The sequence below is a fragment of the Salminus brasiliensis genome, chromosome 2 (genome assembly GCF_030463535.1).
Source record: "Salminus brasiliensis chromosome 2, fSalBra1.hap2, whole genome shotgun sequence".
NCBI lineage: Eukaryota > Metazoa > Chordata > Actinopteri > Characiformes > Bryconidae > Salminus > Salminus brasiliensis.
The window spans coordinates 44,801,961-44,826,929 of NC_132879.1; the positions used below are offsets into that span (position 1 = coordinate 44,801,961).

Genomic DNA, 24,969 nt, shown 5'->3' on the forward strand with positions numbered 1-24,969 from the left:
TAGCTGGTTTGCTTGAAGCGCTTTTCCCCTTGGTTTAGTTTTCACACAGGGAAATTTTCAATCGCACTAAAATGAACCACGAGAAACCATGTGAGAAATGTTCTCTATGCTTATTGGTCAGACCAGTCTGGGGCATTAATACAGGAAAAGGTCTGTATAAACTAGTGCATATTTCAGTGCAATTTACCATGGAGCATCAGCAGAGATGCCCTTTGTTCACAGATGGAGCAATTATCTGGACAATATACCAGGCTAAAAGGCTAAACGGGAGCCATTTAGCTCAAACTTACACCCGATAGTTCAGTCAGCTCAAGGTCAGATCATATTCTCACCGCAAACTAAAGTTGGTTTGGGACCGGACCAAGACTAACTGAGTGTGATTTCTGTATTTACATCAGCCCAAATTAATCCCAACAAGGGTGAAAATTAACCAGAGTCCCGTTTAGTCGCTTTCCCGTTTATGCACAACTTTTACATCTTTTCAGGTCAACAAAGACCTCTGGGAGTGAAATTCTCCAGTATGCTAGATCTTCATGACCAGGATTTGGCACTTCTACTACAGAAGAAGCAACTAAAGTATGTTTAGTTAAGATAATCAGATACAACAGATCTTTTTTTTTTGTAAAACAACAAACCCCTCAAACCCCTAAAACATACACATGATAAAAGACACTGGACTGGAGTGTTTTGAGTAAAGGTGTTTTCAAGACCACCTTGGTCAAGTACAAGTCTATGACTAGTCGAAAAAACTGAACACTCAAGACCAAGCTTTAAAGACATGGTTTACAGAATGTTTCTCCTTTATTACATTCTACAGAATCATAACTCAAAGTATCAACTGAAGGTTAAAAAGTTAATTTGCTTACTTAACATTCAATTTCAAGCTTTTTGTAGATGGTTAATATTTAAGGACCTTTTAAAAATGGTTCTACATAGCACAAACAGGGTTCCACTGCAGTTACTGGTCAAAAACTCGTGTTCGGTGTTTTTCAAGTCTCTGGTCAGGTGCTTGTGAGGCTGTCAGGTTAATCAATGGATCCGCTGCCGCACCAGATGTTCTACACAAAAAGGCTCTCCCATTGTTTAATGGAAAATAAGGTGGATAGCAAACAGGGGCATCTATATAAAACTAGAAGCTAGTAGGGATCTTCATGATTAACTGTTTGGATAAATAAACAATGCAATTTCCATGGCTCTAAACCCACAGTGTCAAACTCTAGACTCGAGGCACCATAAAGCATATCCAGCTACATCAGAAAACTGCCATCAGTCTTTAAAGTATAATACATTCTAGCCACACACACATAATACAAGAGATAATAAAAAAGGATGATTAATCATGTGCTATCGATTACACAGCACTTCTCAACGTCCTGCTCTGGTAGACTAATATGCAAATATGACACCTCAAGCAGGGTGCTAAAATGACATGTTGATTAAAATGTTAAAGCAACAACAAAGAAATGTGGGCCCGTCATCTTTAATTAAAACCAATCATTGTGTTCAGGATGCGTTCTGGCAGTTCACTTTGGCTCGTTGTCACTTCACTGACACTGGCAGCGAAGAGTACTGGAATATTTAAACGGCCATGTTTACTGCATGCTACGCTTGGGCACATGCGTCCGTTTTCTCATGGTTACATCAGTGTCTGTAGGACGTTAGTTACAGCTCCCATCATAGGTTTTACTAGTTGAGAGCATGAGGCAAAATAAGGTCTAAAATCGTTTCTCAGACCTGATGGACGAACACTACCTGTTTTTGCGAAACCTGGATCACTAATTATCCCTGTGTGATATGACCTCAACCTAATATAAAGGTTTTTTTTTTATTATTATTCTTATTCTTATATATATATATATATATATATATATATATATATATATATATATATATATAAATCTGAACCCAATTTTCATCCCCAATTCTAGATTATCCACCCCACTTGGTAGTACTCTCCCCCCCTATCACATGTAATGTTGACACTGGGAGGAAGAGGACTGACACATGCCTCCTCCAACAATGATGCAACATTGCACACAACTCAACATGAGTAATAGAATACTAAGTGTTTCAGTTCTTCTCCAACTTGCAGAGTCTTGCAGTAGTATGTTTTTAATGGGACAGTACAGCCATGGGCCCCTCTAAGCAGCTGCAACACTCTGGGTGTAACCGATGGCTACAGCTAAGGAAACTGATGAGCTCAGCACTTTAATTTATCCAGAAGGAAACTGCAGTGTCACAGTACTTTACATACTGCACACGGGAAGACAAACATTATTAGAATAAACACAACAAAAGTTACAGAAGAGACAAAAGTTACAAAAGACTGCTAGTCGTCTGCTGCTTTATGGGCATTTCCTTAGCTCATAATGCAATTAAGAAACAGCAATAGACAAACAAGAAAGGTGGAGGTACAGTTGAGGTGACTAAGAATGCAGTCTGAAATGGCTACTCATATTACTGCTATAACAAAAAAATCAAACCCCTTATTTTCCTGCAAACGTTTATGCAAATGTTTAGTAGTGACTCTAGGCTCTACTAGCTGACCTGTCTCCATGCATCTAAGAGCCCTACTGGATTGAGATTTTTCACATATCAGTGCTGTATTCTGGAATTAAAACATTGAACGATTTGTAGAAGCCGCACCTTTAAATATATTCCTTCACTAACCAGAAGCTTAAAAATTGTATTATTATTATAATTATAATCATATATATATATATATATATATATATATATATATATATATATATATATAAATGGCTTTTAAAAGTGTGCTTTGCTTGCAGCAGCATTTTGAATGAGCTAGAGCTGTTTAATGTTCTTTCTGGGAAGTCCAGTTAAGAGGCCATTACAATAGTCAACCCTGCTCGAGATAAAAGCATGAATAAGTTTCCTGAGGTCTTGTTGGGACATTAAGCCTTTGATTACATTAAGCCGTTGGCTAAATTTTTAAGATGATAGAAAGCTGTTCTAGTGATTGCTTTGATATGGCTCATGAAGGTGAGATCTGAGTCTATTAGAACACAGATTTCTGATCTGGACTTTAGTTTTTAAGAGGTCTGGTTTCAAGATGCACACGATTTAGATGTCATTGTCTTTGCTGCCAAAACACAACAGCAATCTTCATTTTGTCCTTATTTAGTTGAAGACAATTTTGCATTTCCCAATTACTTGTGTGTTCCATGAACTGACACAGTGGGTCTACTGGGCTGTAATCATCTGGCAAGAAAGCCAAGTATATCTGTGTATCATCTGCATAACTATGGTAATTAGGGTTGCTGTTCAGAAAGATTTGGCCCAAAGAAAGCAGTCTGAGATTAAACAGAAGGGGTCTGAGAACTAATCCTTGGGGGATTCCGCATGTCATAGCCATCCTACCAGATTCATAACTGCCAATAGTGACAAAGTATCTCTGGCCTTCAAAATAAGACTTGAACCAATAAGGGAATGTCTGTCTGAAAGAATTCTATCGTCTACAGTGTGAAATGCAAAACTGAGATATAATAATACCAGACATTCTGTTTTAACAGAGTCAGTATTTAGACATTTAATATCTTCATGAAAGCAGATTTAATCCTGTGGTGGGCTCAGAAACCTGACAGAACTTTGTCCAACTGCTCATTTTAAGTTGAAAAATGACTTCTCAATGATCCTGACTATTTCAAAGGCAGATTTGAAATGGGTCTGTATCTGTTTAATAAAAGGAGCATCCAGAGTTCTCTTTTTACAAATGGCTTATTGGAAGCTGTTATTAGTGCTTCTGGGAAAGAGCTGGACAGAAGTGAGCCACTGATCACTTGCTGCACAGAAGAGTTAAACAATGTGTTTTTAAAAAGTCATACAGCAGTGGATCAAGATAACATGTAGATGATATAAGCGTTAATTATATAAAAGTGTGACATGGCGACCAGGTTATTTCTAGGTGCTCGCAGAAACAGCCTAGTCTCATTACTTGGCTGGGTGGTATTGATGGATAACCTTTTTTCCCCCCATTTTATCACTGAAAGGTACACAAATGCATTACATGCCTCTTAGGAAAGGAGTCCTGGGGCTGTTTTGGAGGGTTTGTCAGGCTGAAAATGTGGGGGATTGCGGCTTTGCATCCATTCTGATCTAATCTAATGGTTCTCATTTTCAACATGATTGGTAAGGATGATTACCTAGGGACACCTTAGGTGGTTATCCATAATGCGTTCAGTAATTTACATGATTAACAAGTCTACTCCCTATTTTTTGCCATATTTACAAGATTAAGAGTCACAGGCAGATATAGATTTGTCTTTAGCTAGTAAATAGCTAACATCTTCCGATTCTAACAGCAGCCCATTTGCAGCTGCCCGTCAAAGAAACTTCATCAGGGAACACAGAAAACACACCCCCCTGCCATACACTGCCCGTTAGGCACTGGGAGGTTACTGTTTAGAGGGTCTCATTAACAACAGGCCATTAAAATTCCAGTCATCACTATTCTGAATGGCCAGTACAGGCCAGGCCATTAGAGAGAGACACGCCACAACAGAATGCGTGATTACTGCCGTAATTAATGAACTTCGAGAGCTGTGCTTTTCAAAAACAACCAGCAAGCCTTCACAGCATAGCCCGAGGAACATGGGGCACTGAGTGTTCAAAGATGGAAAATTTACCCCACACTGCTGTAATCATTTAACTCTGTGGGGGGGCTCTCATGAGACCGGGAGTGCCATGCAGACTATAGCCATTTACAACACATCATTTAGGGTAAACTACAATAGCACATTTAATTCTCACTTGTTTTGTTTATACACTCCAAAACAGAAGCACTTTGGCTTTTCTACACACAGCCCTTCGTACCATTGTTTGAGCACAAAAAGGCCAAACCAAGTCACTTCAAGAGCGTGTGGCTAACACTACATCTGAACAAGCTGTCAGAATGGATCAGCATTTGCAATGTCTTTCTCCTTACACTTTATATATACACCCTATTCCTTCCCATTTCAGTCTGCGAAGCTGAAGAGGATAACTGTAACAGGAGAGTACATTCACCTGTACATGTACTTGACCAAAGTATTGGGACACCTCTTAATCCAATTCAGTTCCGTTCCCACAGATGTTTAAAATCCAGCACCTAGCCATGCAGTCTGCCTTTACCAACATTTGTGAACGAGTGGGTTGTTCCAAAGAGCTCACTGAATTCCAGTGTGGTACTGCAATGCCACCATTGCAACAAGTCAGTCTGTGAAATTTATTCCCCCTAGATATTCAACGATCAACTATGAGTGGTAATGTTGAAAAGTGGAAGCGTTTAAGATCCACAGCAACTCGGCTACGAATGTAAAGTTACAGAGCGGGATTGCCGAGTGCGGAGACACATAGTGCATAAAAGCCGCCAGCGCTCTGCTCAATCACTAACTGCGGAGTACCAAACCTGCTGTTAGAGCTGCAAAAGGAGGACCAGCTCCATAACAATGCATATGTATTTAGAATAGGATGCCATAAATCTCCTGTAGGTGTTACATGCGGGTGTCCCAATTCTTTTGTCCATATTGTGTATGCAGAGAAAGATTAAAATCACATGTCTACCACATGAATCTTTTCAGTGTTAGCTCTGAAAAGTTCCGCTACTCTGTGATGCAGCAGTGTGAAGGAGCACACGGTCACATCGGAGCTGGTGACTCACGAAGCATCAGGCACTTAAGACGAAAAACTAATTGAACTGTGCTCAGAATGAATAGCCAATATGTCTCTTCCAACAGACAGCCAAATCACAGTGCAGCAAGATGCAAGACTGAGTCAGAGTCCATTAATGAAAAATGAAGCTCTAAGACCAGAGTTCAAATGAACTCTTGAATGTCCTTCTCACTCCTTTTCCACCAGATATATGAACTGTTTATAATTCCACTCTCATCAAGCACATCGCTTTGAGTCGCTTTGAGGGCCATAAAGACACCTGGACTTGGAGTGGAATCAAGTAGAATCTGACATTTTCAGGCACCAGACTTTATTTTTTTTCCTGTCCAAACAACCATAAAGTTTGTACAATATAAATGAAGCCTCACCAACTACACTAAATGGACAAAAGTATTGGGACACCTACACATTACATATTATTCTTTGCTGTCTAATTGCTCCCAGTGATGGTGTCTTGATCAGCTACACATCCTTTCAGACTTGTAACACTGAATTGTCTTAGAATAAAAGAATAAGAATAAACCTTAACCACTGTAGTGTTTTTCTTTTAGATCTGAAGCAAGAGTAGATTTCAAAGATGAAAGCTGGAGGGGCAGTTTTAATAGTCTATGATGTCCTGCAAGGTTGTTAATAGTGATATTTTCTCTAAATATTGGTGTCAGAGCAAAAATGAGTGTTTCCCCCCATTTATGTTTCTTTAACTTTCTCCTTCCTTTGCAGGTGGATCACCTTATATTTGAAGTAACCTCAGAAATGTCCTCAAAAATAAGTCCAAATGAATAACTTGTACTGGAAATTAAATGACTTCTACCGATGTCTTTGCTTTGCCTCGGCCACACATTCTTGGGAAAGTCTGTTGAAAGCTACTCCATCTCTTTGAATCTCGTACAAATCTACACTTCTGCAGTTCCTTCTTATACAACAGCAGAACTCTTTCATAGCAGGAGTAACAAGCCTGAGATAGCATTAACACCCAAAAACCCATGTTCACCCATCTCATAGATGACATAGGTCATGGTTAAGAGACAGGAATCAGCTCACAAAGCATCCAAAAAGGAAAAGAGAATTGATCACGCTTTTCTCTCGCTCTGTCCACCAGAACTGTCATGTATCCTGTGCAGTTGAAAGGTCAATGCTCTTCCTCCTACTCTCAGGAGGGGTAATGGGAGAAGACGGAATAAGCCTGTGTGAGGGCAGAACAAAAGTTCAGATCAGCAGGAGAGGAAGCGCGAAATAACAAGATTCAATCCAGGCTCCAGAAGAACAAGAGCTACATCTGAGCATGTTCATGAAGCCCAAGCTTCATTCATGCCTGTGACAGGCTTGCATTTGTCTTTCCCTCCAACTAGAGCTCATCACTGGACCCAGAGACTAGCTGAACTCACTGTCTCACAAACAGACACGGATTCCATTAACAGCACACCGTACATTGCCTGTACACACAGTACAGTCATCAATACTCCTACATTCATCTTGCATGCTGTGAAATAAGTGAACTTTGAAATTAACTGGGCACCACTCCATCCAGCCTCCTCTCCTTTAAGAGAATATGAACGCGCCCACTATCAGCGCACAATTACCTTAAAACACTGACAGATATGTCACTGCATGTGACTGCTGTCTTTGTCTGCAAAATTACAGTGTCTCGGTCGGCTGATCTTGCTAATGAAAGGCAAAGATTTTTCAAGAGGAACACGTTTACTATATAAATATATATATATATATATATATATATATATATATATATATATATATATATATAAAAAGAAATAATAATCTCCACGTCTTCTCGTCAAGCTCTTACTTTAAGGTATATTGGTACTGTCATGTTACTGGTTGTGTTTTGCTTAAATGGCAAATGCTTTCATCTTCCTTCTCCAAATGACACCTACAAACAGCAGCTACAGAACAGCTTCCCTCAAGGTGCTGCTACACATTCCCAACTTTCTCCTGGGCTGGACAAGATTAGGATTGTGCTGAACTGGAATCAGCAAGGCCACAGCAACCTGAGGCATGTTTTTTCTTTTCTTTTTTTCCCCCCAGAAGAAGCGCCCGTGCTTGATCACCAGGCGGAGCATGTACTTGCCATGCTGTCTTTGTCACTCTGAGCCCGAAAGAAGACAGGAGGGAGAGGACACGGGAATAAGACCAGAAGTCTTTCGATGGGAAACAATCGGGGGGAAAAATAATAACACGAATGACTGAATATAAAAAAGCTCATCTCCCATTATGAGGATTCTAATCAAGAGATTACATTATCTCTCATCGCAGAGACGGGCGGGTGTGCAGCCCCCGGCGACGGCCTGGCTTACGCTGTGCACAGAACAGCGCCGGGGACTTAATGGGATCCATTTCAGCGATGGCAGGGGTATTCGGTGGAGGAAAGAAAAGGGAAAAGAAACTCTGCTTTCACTCAGACTCTTGTTGCCACTCAGTCTTCGTCCCGACCTCCATCGGTTACCTTCGCATTCTCAAAGTCGAAGCCTTTATGTACTCCTGTCTTTGCTTGAATCGTCCTCTGATCACCTGCCTTTCACACTAATCCTCTGTGCCTACTTAGACTAAGGCGTACGTGTACGTGTTTTCTCTGACTTCATATAAAAAACGCAAGTTCTATGCCATTTCATAGCACAATAGACGGCAGATGCAAAAGATGAAACGGCATTGGAAGGATGAGAATAGTGTTAAATTTTTATTCATCTCAAAAACACCCCTTTAGTGGCATAGCACACCTGTAGAGGAGCGCCTCATTATGTGCATGGGACCAATTTACCACACTCTAGCACAAACTATCCAGACTGAGCACAAGAAAAGCGGACTAGAATGAATACCATCAGAGTTATTCAGAATTAGCTACCAAAAGACACTAAAATATACTGTATATGCTCGGTCTCTTCCAATCAACTCTACTGACGCTAGAGGTGGGCAATATGATGATCTTTTATGGTGACCATATCATGTAAAGAGCCAGGACTTAAAGAACACTCACCCACTGTTCTGTCTAACTGGATGGTAAAAAATCATTGTGCCAAAAGGTACATTACATAATACACACTGTGTGTTATGAAAATAACCTTGATCTATCATATTTTTTGCCATATTGCCCACCCACAAGACTTATCATAGATATCAGACAGACAGACAGACAGACAAATAAATAAGTAGAAAATGGAGTGTGGCTTAAAGCAGAAATGAGTATTGACAATAATAACAAGCATGTGGTATGTAATTTAGACTGCCAATCAGCAGACAAGACTTTAAAATAAGTATGCTTATTGTCTTATAGACGCTAAAGCATTTTAGGTAAATAAAAATGGAAGTTTTTAAAAAGGCTTTCAAAGGTTTAAGCGTTGTCCACGCTGACATCTTAATCTTACTGCCACTCCATCTGTCAAACCTGCAGCTCGAAGTCTTCTCTTCACAGCTGAAACTGAGACTTGGCCCAATGTTCAGGTTGGCGTCAAGGTGCTGTTGTGGATTCAAGTCGGTCAGAGCTCTTCCTGCACCAAGAAGTTTTCTCCATAAGTTTCCATAAGTCTTCTGATGGTGTAGGACACTGTACTTACCACACTCAGGCTTTATTTGGAATTTCTCTGAAGCTCCACTTTTAAGAGTGATAATGATCTATCTGTGTCTCATTGTTAATAGCTTATGCTAGACATTGTAATCGCAACCCAGATGTGCAGTGTTTGCAATCTTATACTGCAGTAGAACGTGCAGTAACAGTCTGGTCAAACACTGCTTTTATACAGAAAAAAGATTTGTAAACAATCAGCAAACATTTGAATACCTGAATTGTTTGTATTAATTCGCAACACTTAATTTACCTCCACTGCTAAAAACAAGTTGTTAACTGACTTACATTATTTTTCAGTTTTTAGTTACTTTCATCGCCTAGCTGTTTACAGCTTACCCTTATACCATGTGAGGTTCCTGGACTTGGCACGATTTCTGGATTTTAAATGTACCTGAACAGCTTAAATGGCCTTGAACTGCTAAAAATGTGAGTGACTAGCAATGTATGTTTTTGAACAGTAGTGGGCGTTTTCTCTACTGTGGCCTTAGCATTGTAATACTCTGGTCGGTACTGAGTGGCACGCTTATATCTGAAGGCTACTGGCAGAGTTCTCTTTCTCTCTCTCTCCCCCTCTCTCTCAAGAGTGAGGAGAAAAGTACAAGGTCAGTGTGCGACTTCTCACCTTTGCTGATGGAGTGATGACAAACCCATTTACTCATTCTCAGCCTGCACTGCCACTCTCCCCCCGCCTTCATTTTGCTTCTACACTCTCTCACTCTCTCTCTCTGTGTTACAAACACACACATAAAAAAAACATTCCCTACTCCCCATCTGTACCATCTACTATCCCCTCTACTATGCAGCTATGGAATATCGTTAACTATTGAGAGAGCTAGTGAACTACGGAAACAAGCGAGAGAGTGAAAAGGAAGGGAAACAAGTAATTCACAAAAGGACAAATATAAAGCCTGAAGAGCAGCATGCTGAAACGTGTGTATATAAAAAGCTTTGCAGGTTGAATGGTCTTTACATATGATGTTCCAGACTTTCTATAGGGTTCTCTTTTAGTGCTAGAAGGACATTACCCTACAGTGATGCTGGAAGAACCATCAAAATGCAAATTTCAGCTTGAATTCATGAAAATGAAGAATACACCCATTCAACTGGCATATCCCCATAAATGACAGCAAGATGAATAGCTCTTAAATGCACAAAAGCCAACTTGGACCAATAAGTGTTGTTCTTTGGAAGGTATGGCACATCACCAGATTCCTAGTGAACTGCCTTAGCAGCCTTAGTTACCTTCTCAATCTGCCACAATATTATTTTCTGCAACATATTAGTAGCTACCCTTCCAGGTTTTTCCATAATAATAAAAAAATGAAACAATAAAATTAAAATGCATTAATTAAAAACGTCTCCACTGAGCCGACCGTGTTAGTTTTCAGCATCTCAAACCACATACTTCTCTACTTTACTACACTAATTAATGTACTTTTAATCATGGTGCACTATTTAGTGTGCTTGTGTACAGTTGGGCTGTCTATTGGGTCCATAGATCACATAAATCTCCCGCATCACACTGCCGCACACTGGACAGCTGAACACACTTCGAGAAGAGTGCTAACTGGCTGGCTAGTGATTGACCATCCTAGCCACCAAGAGTGAGTCAGGTCCATTACGATGACTGTGGCATCACCAGAAATCAAACTCTCAAATCAATCTCCCAAAGAAGAAGCTGATGCTTTGTATATATTCAGTGCTGTGAGCATCCTGACCAATCAAAGATATTCTGTGGGTGTTTGGATGAATCAAGGCCTTCATCCCAATGATTTGTCAAATCACAACAGGGACAGATCAAGGGTTGATACTGTTCAACAGTATATGCTAAAAACACACACACGCAACCCCTCCCCCCATCACTCAGCAAGCTACTAGTCAGTGTGGGCATCTGTAAGCAGATGTTACAACTGTCGGTTAGTGTTCTCCTCCAAGGAGAACAGCCAAAAGAGCCAATATTACACAAATAATACACTCCAATGAAGCCTTGCATCAGGAAGAGCTATGGTGGGAGATTCAGCACGCATAAGCTTTACACTGCCTTCTCTACCAGCAGGATGACGGCAAGTTTCTAATGATCTGTTTGAATTTGTGCACTGTATTTAAAAATGTCACTTTTTAGGAGTGGACATCAGGAGTTAATCTTTATGCATGATTTCATTACCTGTTCTCATCAGTAATTAACCCCATTTTATCATTTCCAATTTCCTGTTAGTGGCTAGGTCTCCCGCATAATGCTGCAACTAACAAAATGCCACTGGACACACTTGGAGGAGAGTGCTAACTGGTTGGCTAGTGATGGACCATCCTAGCCACCCAGAGTGAGTGAGATCAATTATGCCCTGTGGAACTTCTGGCCACAGATGACTGTGGGATCACCGGAAATCAAACCAAAGATCTCTTAAAGATGAAGATGAGGCTTAGCCAGCTCCCCACTCATTCAGATGCACTATCCATTTGCAGACAAATTATGCAAATGAGAGATGTTAAAAACCATTTAGGCTTTTAGCCAGCATTAAAACTGGTCAATCACCTTATTGTCCAAAGATCTACAACTGCTAGTCTGCAGGAAACTGCAGTAGACTGTTGCAGAATGCAGCATAACCTACTGCACCGCAGCATGACGCTGTCTGGATGCCCGTTGCCATGGTTCCCCCTGTGTGCTCAGCCCACTTGCTGCTCTCTGGTCCTCCCTGCATGTGCAGACTACCTATGGCCTTCTGGGGGGGGGGGGGGAGGGGGGTGTCCCAGCAGTGGTCTGCCTCTGTGTCTGTGATAAACCTACAACTTCAGCAAACCTGCATACAGAGTGTCCACACCTGCCTCCTGCTAGAATGCCAACTAGAACTGCCACACAGTAGATCTTCCAGACAGATTTATAATCTGCCATGGCTTCATTTACCTAAAGCGTCTCTCTTACACCATGTTTAATCCCCACGCAGCTGACTGACTGTAACTGTAATTAATCTTGATAGTTGTCCAAGTGAATTTCATTCAGGCAGGACCCCGCACTGGCCATGAGAGGAGGAGTAATCTCCACTGATTTGTCTATTATATGAAGTACAAGAGGCAAATGTTCATTTCATCCACCGCATTCTGTAATTGCCGCGCTCAATATATTGTCACAGTCACGTAAAAGCACTGTATCTCCATTTTTGCCATATTTCACTTTTTGACATATTTTGATTCATTTGTGGGTGTCCTCTGTGTTATTGTGTTAAACTGTCACGATGAATGGACCAATAGTAATGCTCAAAGATGACATGGAATAAAATCTTATATGAAATGATATGTAGAAGTAGGCAACACAATGATATTTTCTTGCTTAGGTGATTCATTTTTTCACAATGATAAACAGTCTGTTTTTTGAGTATTGTAGTATTGAGCATTATATTAAATGCACAACTAGTGCATTTTGGATGCATTTAAGTATAGTATGGGGCTCCGAGTGGTCCAGCTTACTAAAGCACTTCGACTATGACCCAAAGGATCGCTGGTTCAAATCCCGGGTCATTCTGCCTTCCATCAGCAGCTGGAGCCTGAGTGAGCAAAACTGGCCTTGCTCTCTCCAGGTGGGTAGATGGCTCTCTCTCTCCCCACATCACCCCAGGTGTCACCCCAGGTGTCAGCTAGCCAATGCATCAGTGCAGAGCGTGTTGCAGTGACATTGCATTAGTGAAGGAGGCATGTGTTAGAGCTTACCCTCCCAGTGACAGTAGCATTATATGTGTACTAATTCGCTATCTACAATTTGGGAGGAAAATTGGGTTAAAAAAAATAATAATAAAACATAGGTATACAATACAGTACTTGTGTCATAAGTACTATATTTATTATTAATGAGTTATTTTGTAACTAATTAAGAGTATCATCCAAAATGAGCTTGGAAAAGAAAACAGCTACCGATAATTATCAGTATTTGGTCAGTACTTGGTCTTAAGTATATGGTCTCACTAATTATTACTATATAAAATGTAGCTAGCATATTATAAGCACGGATGCCACTGTTTAGTGCATTTAGTGCACAAAAGCTTCCCTGTGCTTGAAAACCGTGTCTGTGTGTGAAAATGTATTTGGTTTAGCTGACCTGCAGCACAGTCTGGATCTTGGCGGAGACGTCGGCCTGCTCGTAGAGTTTGATGCCCTCCTGAGCTCCGTTGGGAGACACCACAATCTGCTGCAGATGGTGCAGAACAATGCTGTGAGCCGTTGCCACGGCGTTGAACTTGTCAAACAGCAGCTCGAGCAGTTCCAGCAGCAACCTGAGGATGGCAGCAGAGCCAGAGAAAGACAGAGGGAGAGGGAGAGGGACAGAGAGAAAAATATATGATTAAGAGAACAAGTCAAACAACCCAATGCCCTCTCCCTTGATCGTGTGTCTCTATCAGCAGGACTTTGCTACTGCTACACCACGTCCGCTATTTTGCCTCCGTAACACTGAAATAAACCTTTCGAGACCCTTCCACCTCACTGAAGGACCCCACAACTTGTTTATAATAAACACAGAAACGGCAGGGTGCTGACAGGCTCTCCCTACTGAGGTACAGCAGCTGTTCGCAAACAACAATTAGCAGCATCTGTCAAACTCTCCTGGTCCACTAGGAGGACTAACATCTGTCTGAGGTTTTTGTTCGCTGGGAGGCTGGGACACTTCTGGACTTTTCGTATTCCAGAAAGCTGCCTCTGCTGGATTTAGAGGCAGAGAAAGGCTTTGGCTGGAAAAGAGCAGGGCTAGAGCCAGCGATGGCTGCCTTACATGAGGATGTCAACGAATCACAGAGATAGAGAGAGATGAAAACAGAACATCAGCATGATTGATATGGTTTAGTGATTAGTTTGGCACTAGACAGATCAAAATGATTAGATGGTATTTATTTAGCAAACAGGAGTGTTTTCAGAAGATATGCTGGTAATACTGACACACACACACACACACACACTCATTGCTACTAAAGAAGACCTACTTACTTTCTCATTTCTAACATCGAAACCAATATTGAAATCTTGATTAACGGTCAATAATGTTATTAAGCTAATATTTCTTTCTTTACAACATATTAATAGGGAAGCTCATGTTTCACACATGAGGCATCTCAGTTTTGTTTGTTTTTTTATATTAATTACTCAATATAATTAGTCTACAGAAATTTAAATACACCTTCCCCCACCTCCGTAGAACTCTATTCAGTGGCAAAATACATATTGCACACATCTACACACACACTACGACTAACTACAAAAAAAAGTTCCTGGTAATGACTGTCAGCACTCTTGATCATGAAAGACTCCAAAAGACCACAGATAGTTTAACAAACACACAATAAAATCAATGTACAGAATACTAGCAAACATTAACAGCAATCAATCAAAAAGTGCTTACAAAGAAAAAAAAACATTTAACGTACATACATAGACATACATTCACAAATATTTGTTGGTGTTACTGCATTCGCACATTCAGTTGACTTCAGTATTAATAGTTTAGTTTTCCTACAACTCCACCCACCTCTCACCTAAACGTCACGAAATAAAAGCCAACCTTTTGGCTCTTGTTGGCAGTATTTTCTTGCAAGGACTATCAAAAACATCTACATCTGCTGTCATTGGACGGGACAGCATGCTTAGAGGAGAACACTAACTAGAGACACCCGAACTGGCTAGCATGGGAAGTCAATTATATTCTCTTGCACCAGACTCAACAAGACAGAACCAACACTTAGACAGCTGCGCCATCTGGACTCCAAGAAAACTATGAGTAAATGGTTACAGTAGCATAAGTCGCAATGTAAATTTTGGCTATTGGCATGTCAGTTGTTTTTAAGCAGATTTTCTGCGCCACACTCTTTCTTGAGCAGCATGCAAGGATGCCTTCCCATCTATGTTGAGGTTTCCATAGCAACAGTCCCCTACCTTAACTGCTGTAAGCTGCCAGAGACACACAGAACTACACACAGGAATGACTTTCATTTTCCAAAGGAGACCTTATTACTTTCTTACAGTAAGTCCACTTTGTCACAAAAGACCTATTAAACGGAAAACCGGCGACTGTATTTATTACACTTTATGCATTAAATGCACCATCGAATGTATATATTCAGTACTTTAAATTGTTAGTTGCTGAAAACATAGAGCTACTTTACCATAACATGTAATGGTGGTGTTGAGCTGTGAGAGTTTTTGTATTTGTATTTTCACGGCCATGTGTGCCCAGAGTTCACTGCATTAAGGACGGCCCTTGAACGTGTAAGTAGAGTTGACTTTGACATGGTGCAAAACCAGTTCTGACATTGTTCAAAACCAGTTTAATGTAATGCTCAATTATTTAAATGCACAATCATTTGAGTTTCTGAAAAAAACATTTCACATTAGGAACTTATTAAATTAGTCTTGCAGAATGATATCTCTGGCGATCAAACCTGGAAAATGTAAAACAAACCTAACATTTAATGGTTCAAAGGGCAAAAACACCAAGCTGTGATGTTAAACCATTATACAACAAATGTGCATGGCTTGTATTTCCTTTCTAAGAATAAACAAGATTTAGATTTTAGCACAAAAATGATTGAGGCCAATTTTCTCAAACCACTGGTAAAACCTCTGACACAGTAATGGCTGATCATTTAAAGTGACAAGCGTAAGCACCCTTATCTGAACAAAGACAGGCAGAATGAATTCATCAGACCATCAGTTGAAGCTGTTTTAGAAAGACACAGGATGATCTTTGCCATAATTTCTGGCACACCCGGAATACACATGCACTCACGTTTATTCAATAATTACTTAAACAATATGGACTGGAATTGTATATGGTTACAGATTATACAGCAGGAGTTAGTAGACTTGTAACTTCACAACTAGGTCTTGCACAGTTTTCTTAAATATTTGAAGAATCATCTACCACTCTGATTACCATAGCTGTGAACCTTTACCGATCTAAAAAATTACCATTGTTTTAGTTGTGCAATGTTACAAGCAACAAAATTGACTGTATATAACTGAAAACTCAATTCCAAAATTCAGAATGGTAGTGTACTTCTGAGGTAGTACGAAGAGTATGACGCCCTAATCAGCTATCTATTATCCTAACTACTAGGATACTACTATCCTAATATTATGTAGGTCCCCCATTCTTGGGCCTCCATGAATCACATTAATAAGACTTGGGCTTCTATGACACTGTTGGCTCATCAGTTGACACTGTACTGCACATCGGGAACACCCCACATTGTTGAAAGTAGAAAATCCCTGAGGAAATTTTGGACTATACTGTCTGTACTTTGCATTTGGTTCTTCAATTTGAAATTGTGGGGAACCCTCTTAAGAGAACTGTGCTTTGAGGAACCTTCAAGACCTTCATGAGAAGTTCCTTGAAGGTTTCTCTAAGCACCTTAAAGAGGTTCCTCCGCAGTTTCAAAGAACCTCCAAAAGTTCCTCAAGGATCTTAAGCTTTTAACAGCCTAATGTGCCAATCTTTAGCCTTAATGTTATTCAATTCACATCTCAGTGGTGAAAAAAAAAAAAACCTTCACACTCAGCTTGTATCAAATGTAACACTCTCCAAATTCTCCAAACAGAGACCACAAAATGTGTGTTCTTGTGAGGACAATTGGTCCTCCAATAGAAGAAGTACAGCTATACCAGTGTGTACACATATCAACACAACATTGTGTATCATAAAAAGATAGTGGACATCACTCTAAATCTTTTAAATCTCTGCAGCAACCACAAAAAAACAAACAAAACAAACAAAAAATATATATTACCCAACCAAAAGAGTTATTTTCATTTGGAGTAATGATACGCATCATATGAGCTAAGCAAGAGCGTCATAATCCAGAGAAAAGCAAGAGAAGAATAGCGATTCAATAGAGCAGAGTTCATTTTTGCCCTGGGTAAGTGCTCTCTTAAGTGTCATCATTATCTCCCTTTTTCTCCCACTGCTTTTGTTTTTCCTCGCCAACTCTGGTACTTAAGGAAATGCAGACAGGGGTACTTTTATGGATTATATCATTTCTCTAAATGAGGGCGTTACGAATAAGATATGATAAAGGCAAGCATCGATCCCACAAGTCTTAATGGGAAAAGAGAGTGAGGGGGAAAAAAACCCAAAAAAAACCCCAACAACTAAAATGCCCTGAAACGCCAACATCTTACAGTACATATGGCAAGTAATCACAAGCTGAAAGGGGGGGGGACTCGTGACAGTCATCAATACTAATTTAAGATTCTCAAAATGGCTCTAAAATAAAGATCACATGTATGATGTATGATTCAAATGACAAGTCTAAGTGCAGTTTCAGGGAAAAGGAAACAAAAAAACGGGCCGTCTTCTCAGAGCATAACCAGGATGTGCAAACAGCTGAGAATTTAGATGAACTACTTTAATATCTTAGCTACCATCTTGCACAACCTGAGCCAGATAGAACTAAGCCAAAGGGAAGCCCAGATACCCTGCACTGAATCTTGAACAAGGTTTGTTCATTAATAGTGAACTCAATAAAAAAAATAGATCTCATATGGATGAATATCTAAGTACTCATTTATTTACTTATGGTGGCAGGAATTAAATACTGAAAAGACTATTTTGGTTTTCATTATGTAGCATCAATAATATCTCAATGCCAGGGGACTTTATACTCCTTTAGCCCACACCTGGTATTAGGCATGGTAGGTATGGTTACAACAGGTTCATGTATTCATCTGCTTCAGAAAGTCCTATTCTATTGGCAATACATCTCTACAGGGACTAGACAAACAGTGTGTGTGTGAGTGTGTATTCTTTAGAATGGAGGTCCACAAACAGTTGGATATATTGTGCAAGTTAATATTACTCTTTGCTACAAGGAATTACATGTGCCTTAACTTAAGTGTACTGGATGATGCAGTAGGCTAGCTACTCTAAAATACATTAGCTAGTGTAAAAACTATGAAAGTATATATATATATATATATATATATATATATATATATATATATATATATATATATATATATATATATATTTTTTTTTTTTTTTTTTTTTTTTTTTTTTTTTTTTTTTAAATATATTTTTGTCTCAAGTTCAGACAGACTATACTGGCAAATCAAGGCAGAAATACCTTCTGAACAGGGCACCATGCCACTGCGGGATACAGCACACATCCATTCACTCCTAGGGGTGATATAAAATAATGTGTTTTGCCTGCTAGTGCCAGTGTGCCACTTTAACCTATTTGAGTATTATGATGGTTAACATGAGGCAGAAAGCCCTTTTCCTGTGGTTGACAGAATATCTGTTTACTAACTTTTAAGGGATACTCAGGTATTATTTGTTGTACCCAATGCTTCTTCAAAAACATTAGTTCATTCTGTACTGTACCTAGAAAAAGTATTCACCCACTTGAATGTTTTCCCCTTTTATTGCTTTTAGAAATGGAATCATGGTCAATATGATTTGTCTTATTTTACACTGATTTTACATTAAAAAAAAAATAAAAAAAACTCATGTCAAATGTGAAGTGGAAGAGAAATCATATTTCTACAAATACTGTCTATTAAATAAAAATAAATAATGTAAAATAAATGATTGCAAGGGTCACTTGCAAAGGTCTGGTCACTCGTAAATTAGTATTCCTGGCTACAAATACACCATGACACTTTACACAACACTGAGAAAAGGGTACTGAAGGGTGTAAGTCAGGGGATGGATACAAAAAAAAAATCTGTGCTTATGGGCTAATTTCAGGTAAATCCATCATTAAGAAATGGAAGGAACATGGCACATGCAAATCTGACTAAAGCAGGCTGGCCTCGCAAACTAGGTGTGCAAAAAGGAGACTAGTGAGGGAGGCTCTATTTATACAACTTCGAAATGTGCTCCCAATCATTGCTGAAGATTTATCTCAGGCCTGGTTTACTGATCAAGGTCTGAGACCTTGTCAAAAAAATGGCCTTTACAAAACTTAGAGTGCCCACATTTTCGCACAGGCCAAACTCATGATTTTGATATTTAATTGTTTATGTTATGAAAGACAGAGTAACTTATAAGTAAGTAAGGCGCACTAGAATTTGATAAAAAATATTGTGTTCTATTTTTGATTAGATAGAGAGGCTGTGTTTACTACTTCTCAATAAACAAGAACGTGCCCAAACTGTTTTGGATAAATGTGCACATGAAGTTATATACTCACTGTTTTTATTGTTTTTGTCTGCATTAGATGATAATCACCGTTTTGCCAAAACTGTCTGTCTTCTGTGTTGCTAGAGCTATAATAATAATAATAATAATAATAATAATATGAAGCAGAATTAGAGTGGAATGCTCTCTCACGCCTGATGCCATCAGATCTGCTAAATCCTCCTTTAAGCTTATGAGTTAAAGCTGTATAATAAAAATCTGGCATTCATGTCAAGTATCTGAATGTTTGTGTAAAATGTATTTAATGTGATCATGATCTCTTGTTCCGTTTAAGAGTACATTTAAGCCAGAGCATGGCTAAGCAATTCCCTTAACACTGGGGAAAGCAGGTTGTATTTAATTTAAATGCTCAGTGAGAGAGAGATGCTCAATTTCTAACTAAAGCTTGCATACATAATTGCTACAACGATGTTATGATGTAAAAAGAAAAAAATAAATAATAAGGCAAACAGGGCTGGCCTTTCATCAGCACTGCATCAGATGTGGGATCACAACTTAGATTTTCCACTAGGATTCAATTGTAGTAAATGTGTACGATGTATGAATGGATAATCTAGAGAGGGAGAGCGTAGGAAAAGTTTTGATGGTCAAGATTAAGTCAGAAGCAGGACTAGGAGATACTGTATGAAATCCTCGTTGTTTATAATATCTTTATGCATTTTTTATGTAATCAGGTTAAAAATAAAAGCCTAAATATAACCTCTCTCTCCTTCAACACTACACAGCAGTCAAGCACCATCTCCCCACCTTAATGTTCTTCAGCTGTCCCTTACCTTGGCTGGTTGTCTTGTGCCAGGCTTTCTCCTCTCTGGTATGCATGGTCTGCAATCTGGGTGGTGGATCTCTTCAGGATCTGTTTGAGTTCTGGCTCAAGGCGCTCCATGATGGCATTAATGGTCTCGGGTATCTTCTTGAGTTTAGCCAAAGCCTTGATGAGTATGCCCATAAACTCAGCACTGTTCTCTTCTGGGTCCACCTCCAAATCCTCCTTCACCTCCGGAAGATCTCGAACTACGGACAAACAAACACAGCACCTACAGTGAGAAATCTAGTATAGCTAACAGTTGGTCAGCATGTCTTACAATCTGATGCTATTACATACATTGTTGGGAACATGGGGAGTTGGGGTGCAGCTTTTCAAGGTTGTTAAAGGTTCCAATGCTAAAAATATATTGATAAAATACACAATATATAAATATAGAAAGTATTTTGGGAACATATATGCTGAAGCCTACCCATGTGTAGTCCTTTAAATTTATACCAACAAATACCGCATAACACTGGCCAAATCTGGTCAAGTCTTGTTGCATGTGGGACTGTAATTGCAAAATGGATTCCCCTCTCCCCCTATTTTCCAGCTTCAGACAAAAGCAACCGTTTGCAGCTTGTAGTTTGCAGTCCATGAGGCCACAAAAAAATAACTTTTTTCTAGAGACCAATCAACCCAAAATTAATATAAAACAGCAGTAATTCAATTTCAACTTGTTCACCTGCACCATCAATCCCAACTAGAGAGAGGAGTGATGATAAGAGCTGATAAGCTAGCTGACACTGAGGCTAACTTTACACCTGCCTCAGAGTCTGATCAAGCATTTTCTAGCAACAGTGCTTATCCACTCACAGAACCTTTCCACCCAAAAGACTGGATTTTTCCACCCTGGTGTTTCAGACATGAAAACTTTTCAAACAGCTTAAACTTACGTTGGTTTGTGTGTTGGAACTAAAGATAAAACCTTGTGCCTCATTTTGTGTACTGCTGAAAAAAGAAAAAGTAACTAATTAGTGAGGAGAGGGTAAGAGCCGGCAATTCATTTGTGAGAGGAGGAGAAAAGTTCAGAGAGCAAGAGCAAGACAAATCGCGCCATCAGGATGACATTTTGGATCTTATTGACATTCAGGATCTCATGAGGGAGTTTATCAGCATCGCTCCTGAGAGCAAGTCCACATTTGGAGCACTGTAGTCTGCAAAAGATGGGATACTTTTTCATAACTGATAATTGCTGACGTCATAGAGTGTTCGCTTGAGCTAGTTTATTTATTGTTCTTTAAGGTGTGCTGGTGTGTTTATACGCAAGTTACTCTTTTAACGTAACCACAAGTTAGGTTTGGAAATAAATGGTAGTTTGTTTGTTATTTTGATGGCTTGGCATTTTAGCGATTGGATTATAAAAATTGCCTAGTCGCTAGTGACCAAGTTTGGTCCCCAACTTTCACCCGTATGCCACTTTCTTTACAGAACCTAGTGGCGTATTGTTAGTGTATTTGTTGTAGCGATTTAAACACAACGTCGCTTCTGTTAAGCTCAGAGGATAGATTACATTTAATTTAGGCTGGATTATAAATAAATAAATCTCATAACTACCTCTCATTCTCTTACCCCTTACCCCCTAAACTTTCTCTCTCTTATTCAGAGCTGGAGCTTATTCTCGCTTGATCCAGCCAAAGAACTGGTCCACTCATTTATCTCTTAAAATGTTGCTTTTAAGCATTTTCTATCTTAAAGCTTCTGTGTCTGAGCTTTGTCGTGTTTAAGGCTAAAGTTCTCAAAACTACACTAAGATATTAGAAGAAAAAAAGTTTGTTTACATGCCACACATTTATTTGTATTCCAGTCCATAAATTCAATGACATGCTAGCTAGCATTTTAACTTGTAATTAATTATAATTAATCAGAATAATGTTGTGATTAACGCAATTAAACTTTAACAGATTGACACCTTTAATGCAACATCATATGTGACATATATACACTACAAAAAATTCCAGCAATCCCTGCCTAAAGCACTGTCCCGTGTCCCTGATAGTGTTAAATGGTGTGAACTCAAGTTTCTGAACTCTCAATTTAATTGTGAATCTTTAGTAAACTTCAAAACACATGACTGTTAAGAAAATCCCAAACATCAGCACAAATTACTTCAAGAGATTCTTTTAAAAACTCATATTTTTAAAAACATACATATTTTACTGTATTGGGATGCCGGCTATGAAAGCAGCGCTTCTATTCTTTATTGTGACTTTGTTACAAAAAGCCAAAAATGAGCGCAATACTTAATTAACCTCAGATTCCAATATTTCAAAACCAAAGTGCAAAGATGACTGCAACCAAATGCACAACTTAGGAACGATTTCACAGTTTTCACTCTCGTTCACTCGCTTCCTATCTGTCCCCGCACAACATGCAGCGAACCTGAGACTTGCACCTCGCTTCTCTGGTTGCATTTAGAGTGACAGTCGAGTGTTGCTCTAATTTTTATCCCGTGTCCCTGTTAATTCCACTCAATCCAATGAATGTTTATGGCAAGTTAATGGACTTTGCTGACTGTACTTTGCACAATAATTACTACAATTATCACCAACAAATGAGGTGCACTGAGGCCATTAAACAAAATAGTGGGTGACAAAAGGAAGAGTCCTCTGCGCCAGAGAGAAAACGCTTTTGGTGGCACCATCCTATTACACTTGAAGTACCGCCAACAGCCGTAATTGCACGCTTTTCATGTAACATGGGGAAATGTGCAGTTAGCGCAAGAATTACTTTGGCCCTGGGTGTGAATCGGAGGCGTTCCTACCTGCTTTAGTAAATCCCCCCTAAAAAGAGACAATTAAAGGAGAAATAATCAACTAAAGTGCAATCACTGACTGATGGACATGGAGAGAGGGAGGGAAAGGCAGAGAGAAAATTATTTGGGTGCTCCCCAATTGGTTTTTAGGTTTGAGTACCAGCTGTTTCCTACAAGATAATAAACAGATAAAAGACAGCAACTGAAGGACTGAAGAAGGAAAAATTCAGCATTTAGTTCCCTGCCAGTAGGAGACGCTAGTAATGTAGATACAGATTACAGATAGACCCCATCTGAGGAGTAAAAACGTGTGAATAGCCCTATTCCGAGAAGATGAAAGTTATATGGATTCCTGCTGTAATTCTCGCAGTCAATGGGAGCTCCGCTGTGATTTTATTTCTGTCCGGATCGGCCAGGTCTGTATTTTCGAGATCCTCGGACAGATATTAAACACTAAAACACATGGAGAAAACTTCACACCGTCCAACAGTTTGCCTTGTGATCATGTGGCAATGAGACAAAACCCACAAAAAAACAAAAGAAAAAAAAAAACACTCCTCCTCAGTGGTAATACTGTTGTCCGGATGGGAGTGTTTCATCAGAAGACGTGTAAGTGTTACAGACGTCACCCTGATAAAGTAATCCAGTCCAAATAGGGCTAAAGCCTGTGCCAACCGATACATATAACACTGGCCAAATCTTGGCCAAGTCTTCTTGCGTTTGGGACTGTAACGCCAACATGGATTAGTATCATTTTCACCTGTTATCCAGCTTTAAAAATGGAGCTGCAATGCTCAAACAAATGTTAAAAAACATCTGACTCAATAATTTTCACAATTTTTAAGATTTATCTACAGGCTAAAATATTTTGATTGTATGCAAAAAAAAAAAGTCAAGGCGTATAAGAATACATTTTTTTGTTTGTTGTTTTTTTTCCTCCCCATCAACAAGTGGTTCCAAAGACACAGCCTGGTATATGTGGAAAAGCCTTTAAGGAGGCCCCTAATGAAGCTGTTAGAGAAAAGGCCAACAGTGTGCAAAGCGGCATCAAGGCTCAGCAGGCTACTTTAAAGGCTCTGAAATCTAAAGTTATTTATTTGTTCACTGCCTAAACTCAAATGCATTCCTCTGTAGTTTTGATGTCTTCGCTATTGCTCTAAAATGTGGAAAATGGTAAAATGAACTTAAGGATTCATGCCTCTTGGCCTTTGCCTTCAAAGTGTCATGTAAGGATCCTACGAATGAGAAAAAGAGATGCCCAGAATTTGTGTAGGCAACTGCCTACAAATGAATTACAACATAAAACATAAAAAGCAAACTAAAAGGACAAACTAAGTTGCAGAAGGCAAAGGTTTGAGGTCAAGAAGCTGGCTTGAGCTGCACTGAATAATGGAGCGTAAGATAATTGGTTAAAAACTCGGCGGAATGTGCATTTTAATAATTGCGTGTGTAATTGAGCTGGTGTTTGAGTTAAGAGCCGTGGGACAGCAGATGTGGGGGAAGCGGACAGCAGTGGGTGGGATAGAGGAGCCGATAACACCAGCAGGGCTCCCCAGAGGAGTCGAGCCCACACTGGAGTGCAGGGCTAACGAGGCCTTCGCCCCCACTGTGCTGACAGCTCGGCATGATTAATAATGGAAGAGCAGAGCTGCTCAACAGTCGTTATCTCTGTTATTGGAACATGATATGACGGTATCATGATTATAGATGTGAAGGGGAAAAAAAGGGGGCGGGGGTTTGCGCATGCATGCAGATATGAATATGTTAAGTGTGCAAATGTGCTCAGGCAAATGGAAAATGTCTTCAGTTATAGAGGAAATGCAATGTATACGTGTCCTTGTGTTTTAGTGGCATATGCTCTGCCTCCGGCTGCTATTAACGTAGCTTCTAATGGCATGTTAATGGACATAATAACTATAGCACGATCCGCGCTAATGTTTTCATTAGCTCTAACGCTGCCAGATTAAACTGTCCAACTAGAGCAT

The 24,969-nt window shown here is 39.6% G+C and overlaps 1 protein-coding gene across 1 annotated transcript in view; it reads right to left on the bottom strand.

Moving 5' to 3' along the window:
- The window catches only part of exoc4 (exocyst complex component 4), a 192,590-nt gene that overhangs the window by 145,307 nt on the left and 22,314 nt on the right, over positions 1-24,969 (bottom strand). Inside the window, 2 exon segments of the mRNA XM_072672901.1 lie at positions 13,335-13,509; positions 20,198-20,435. Of these exon segments, the coding sequence (XP_072529002.1) occupies positions 13,335-13,509; positions 20,198-20,435 (413 nt within the window).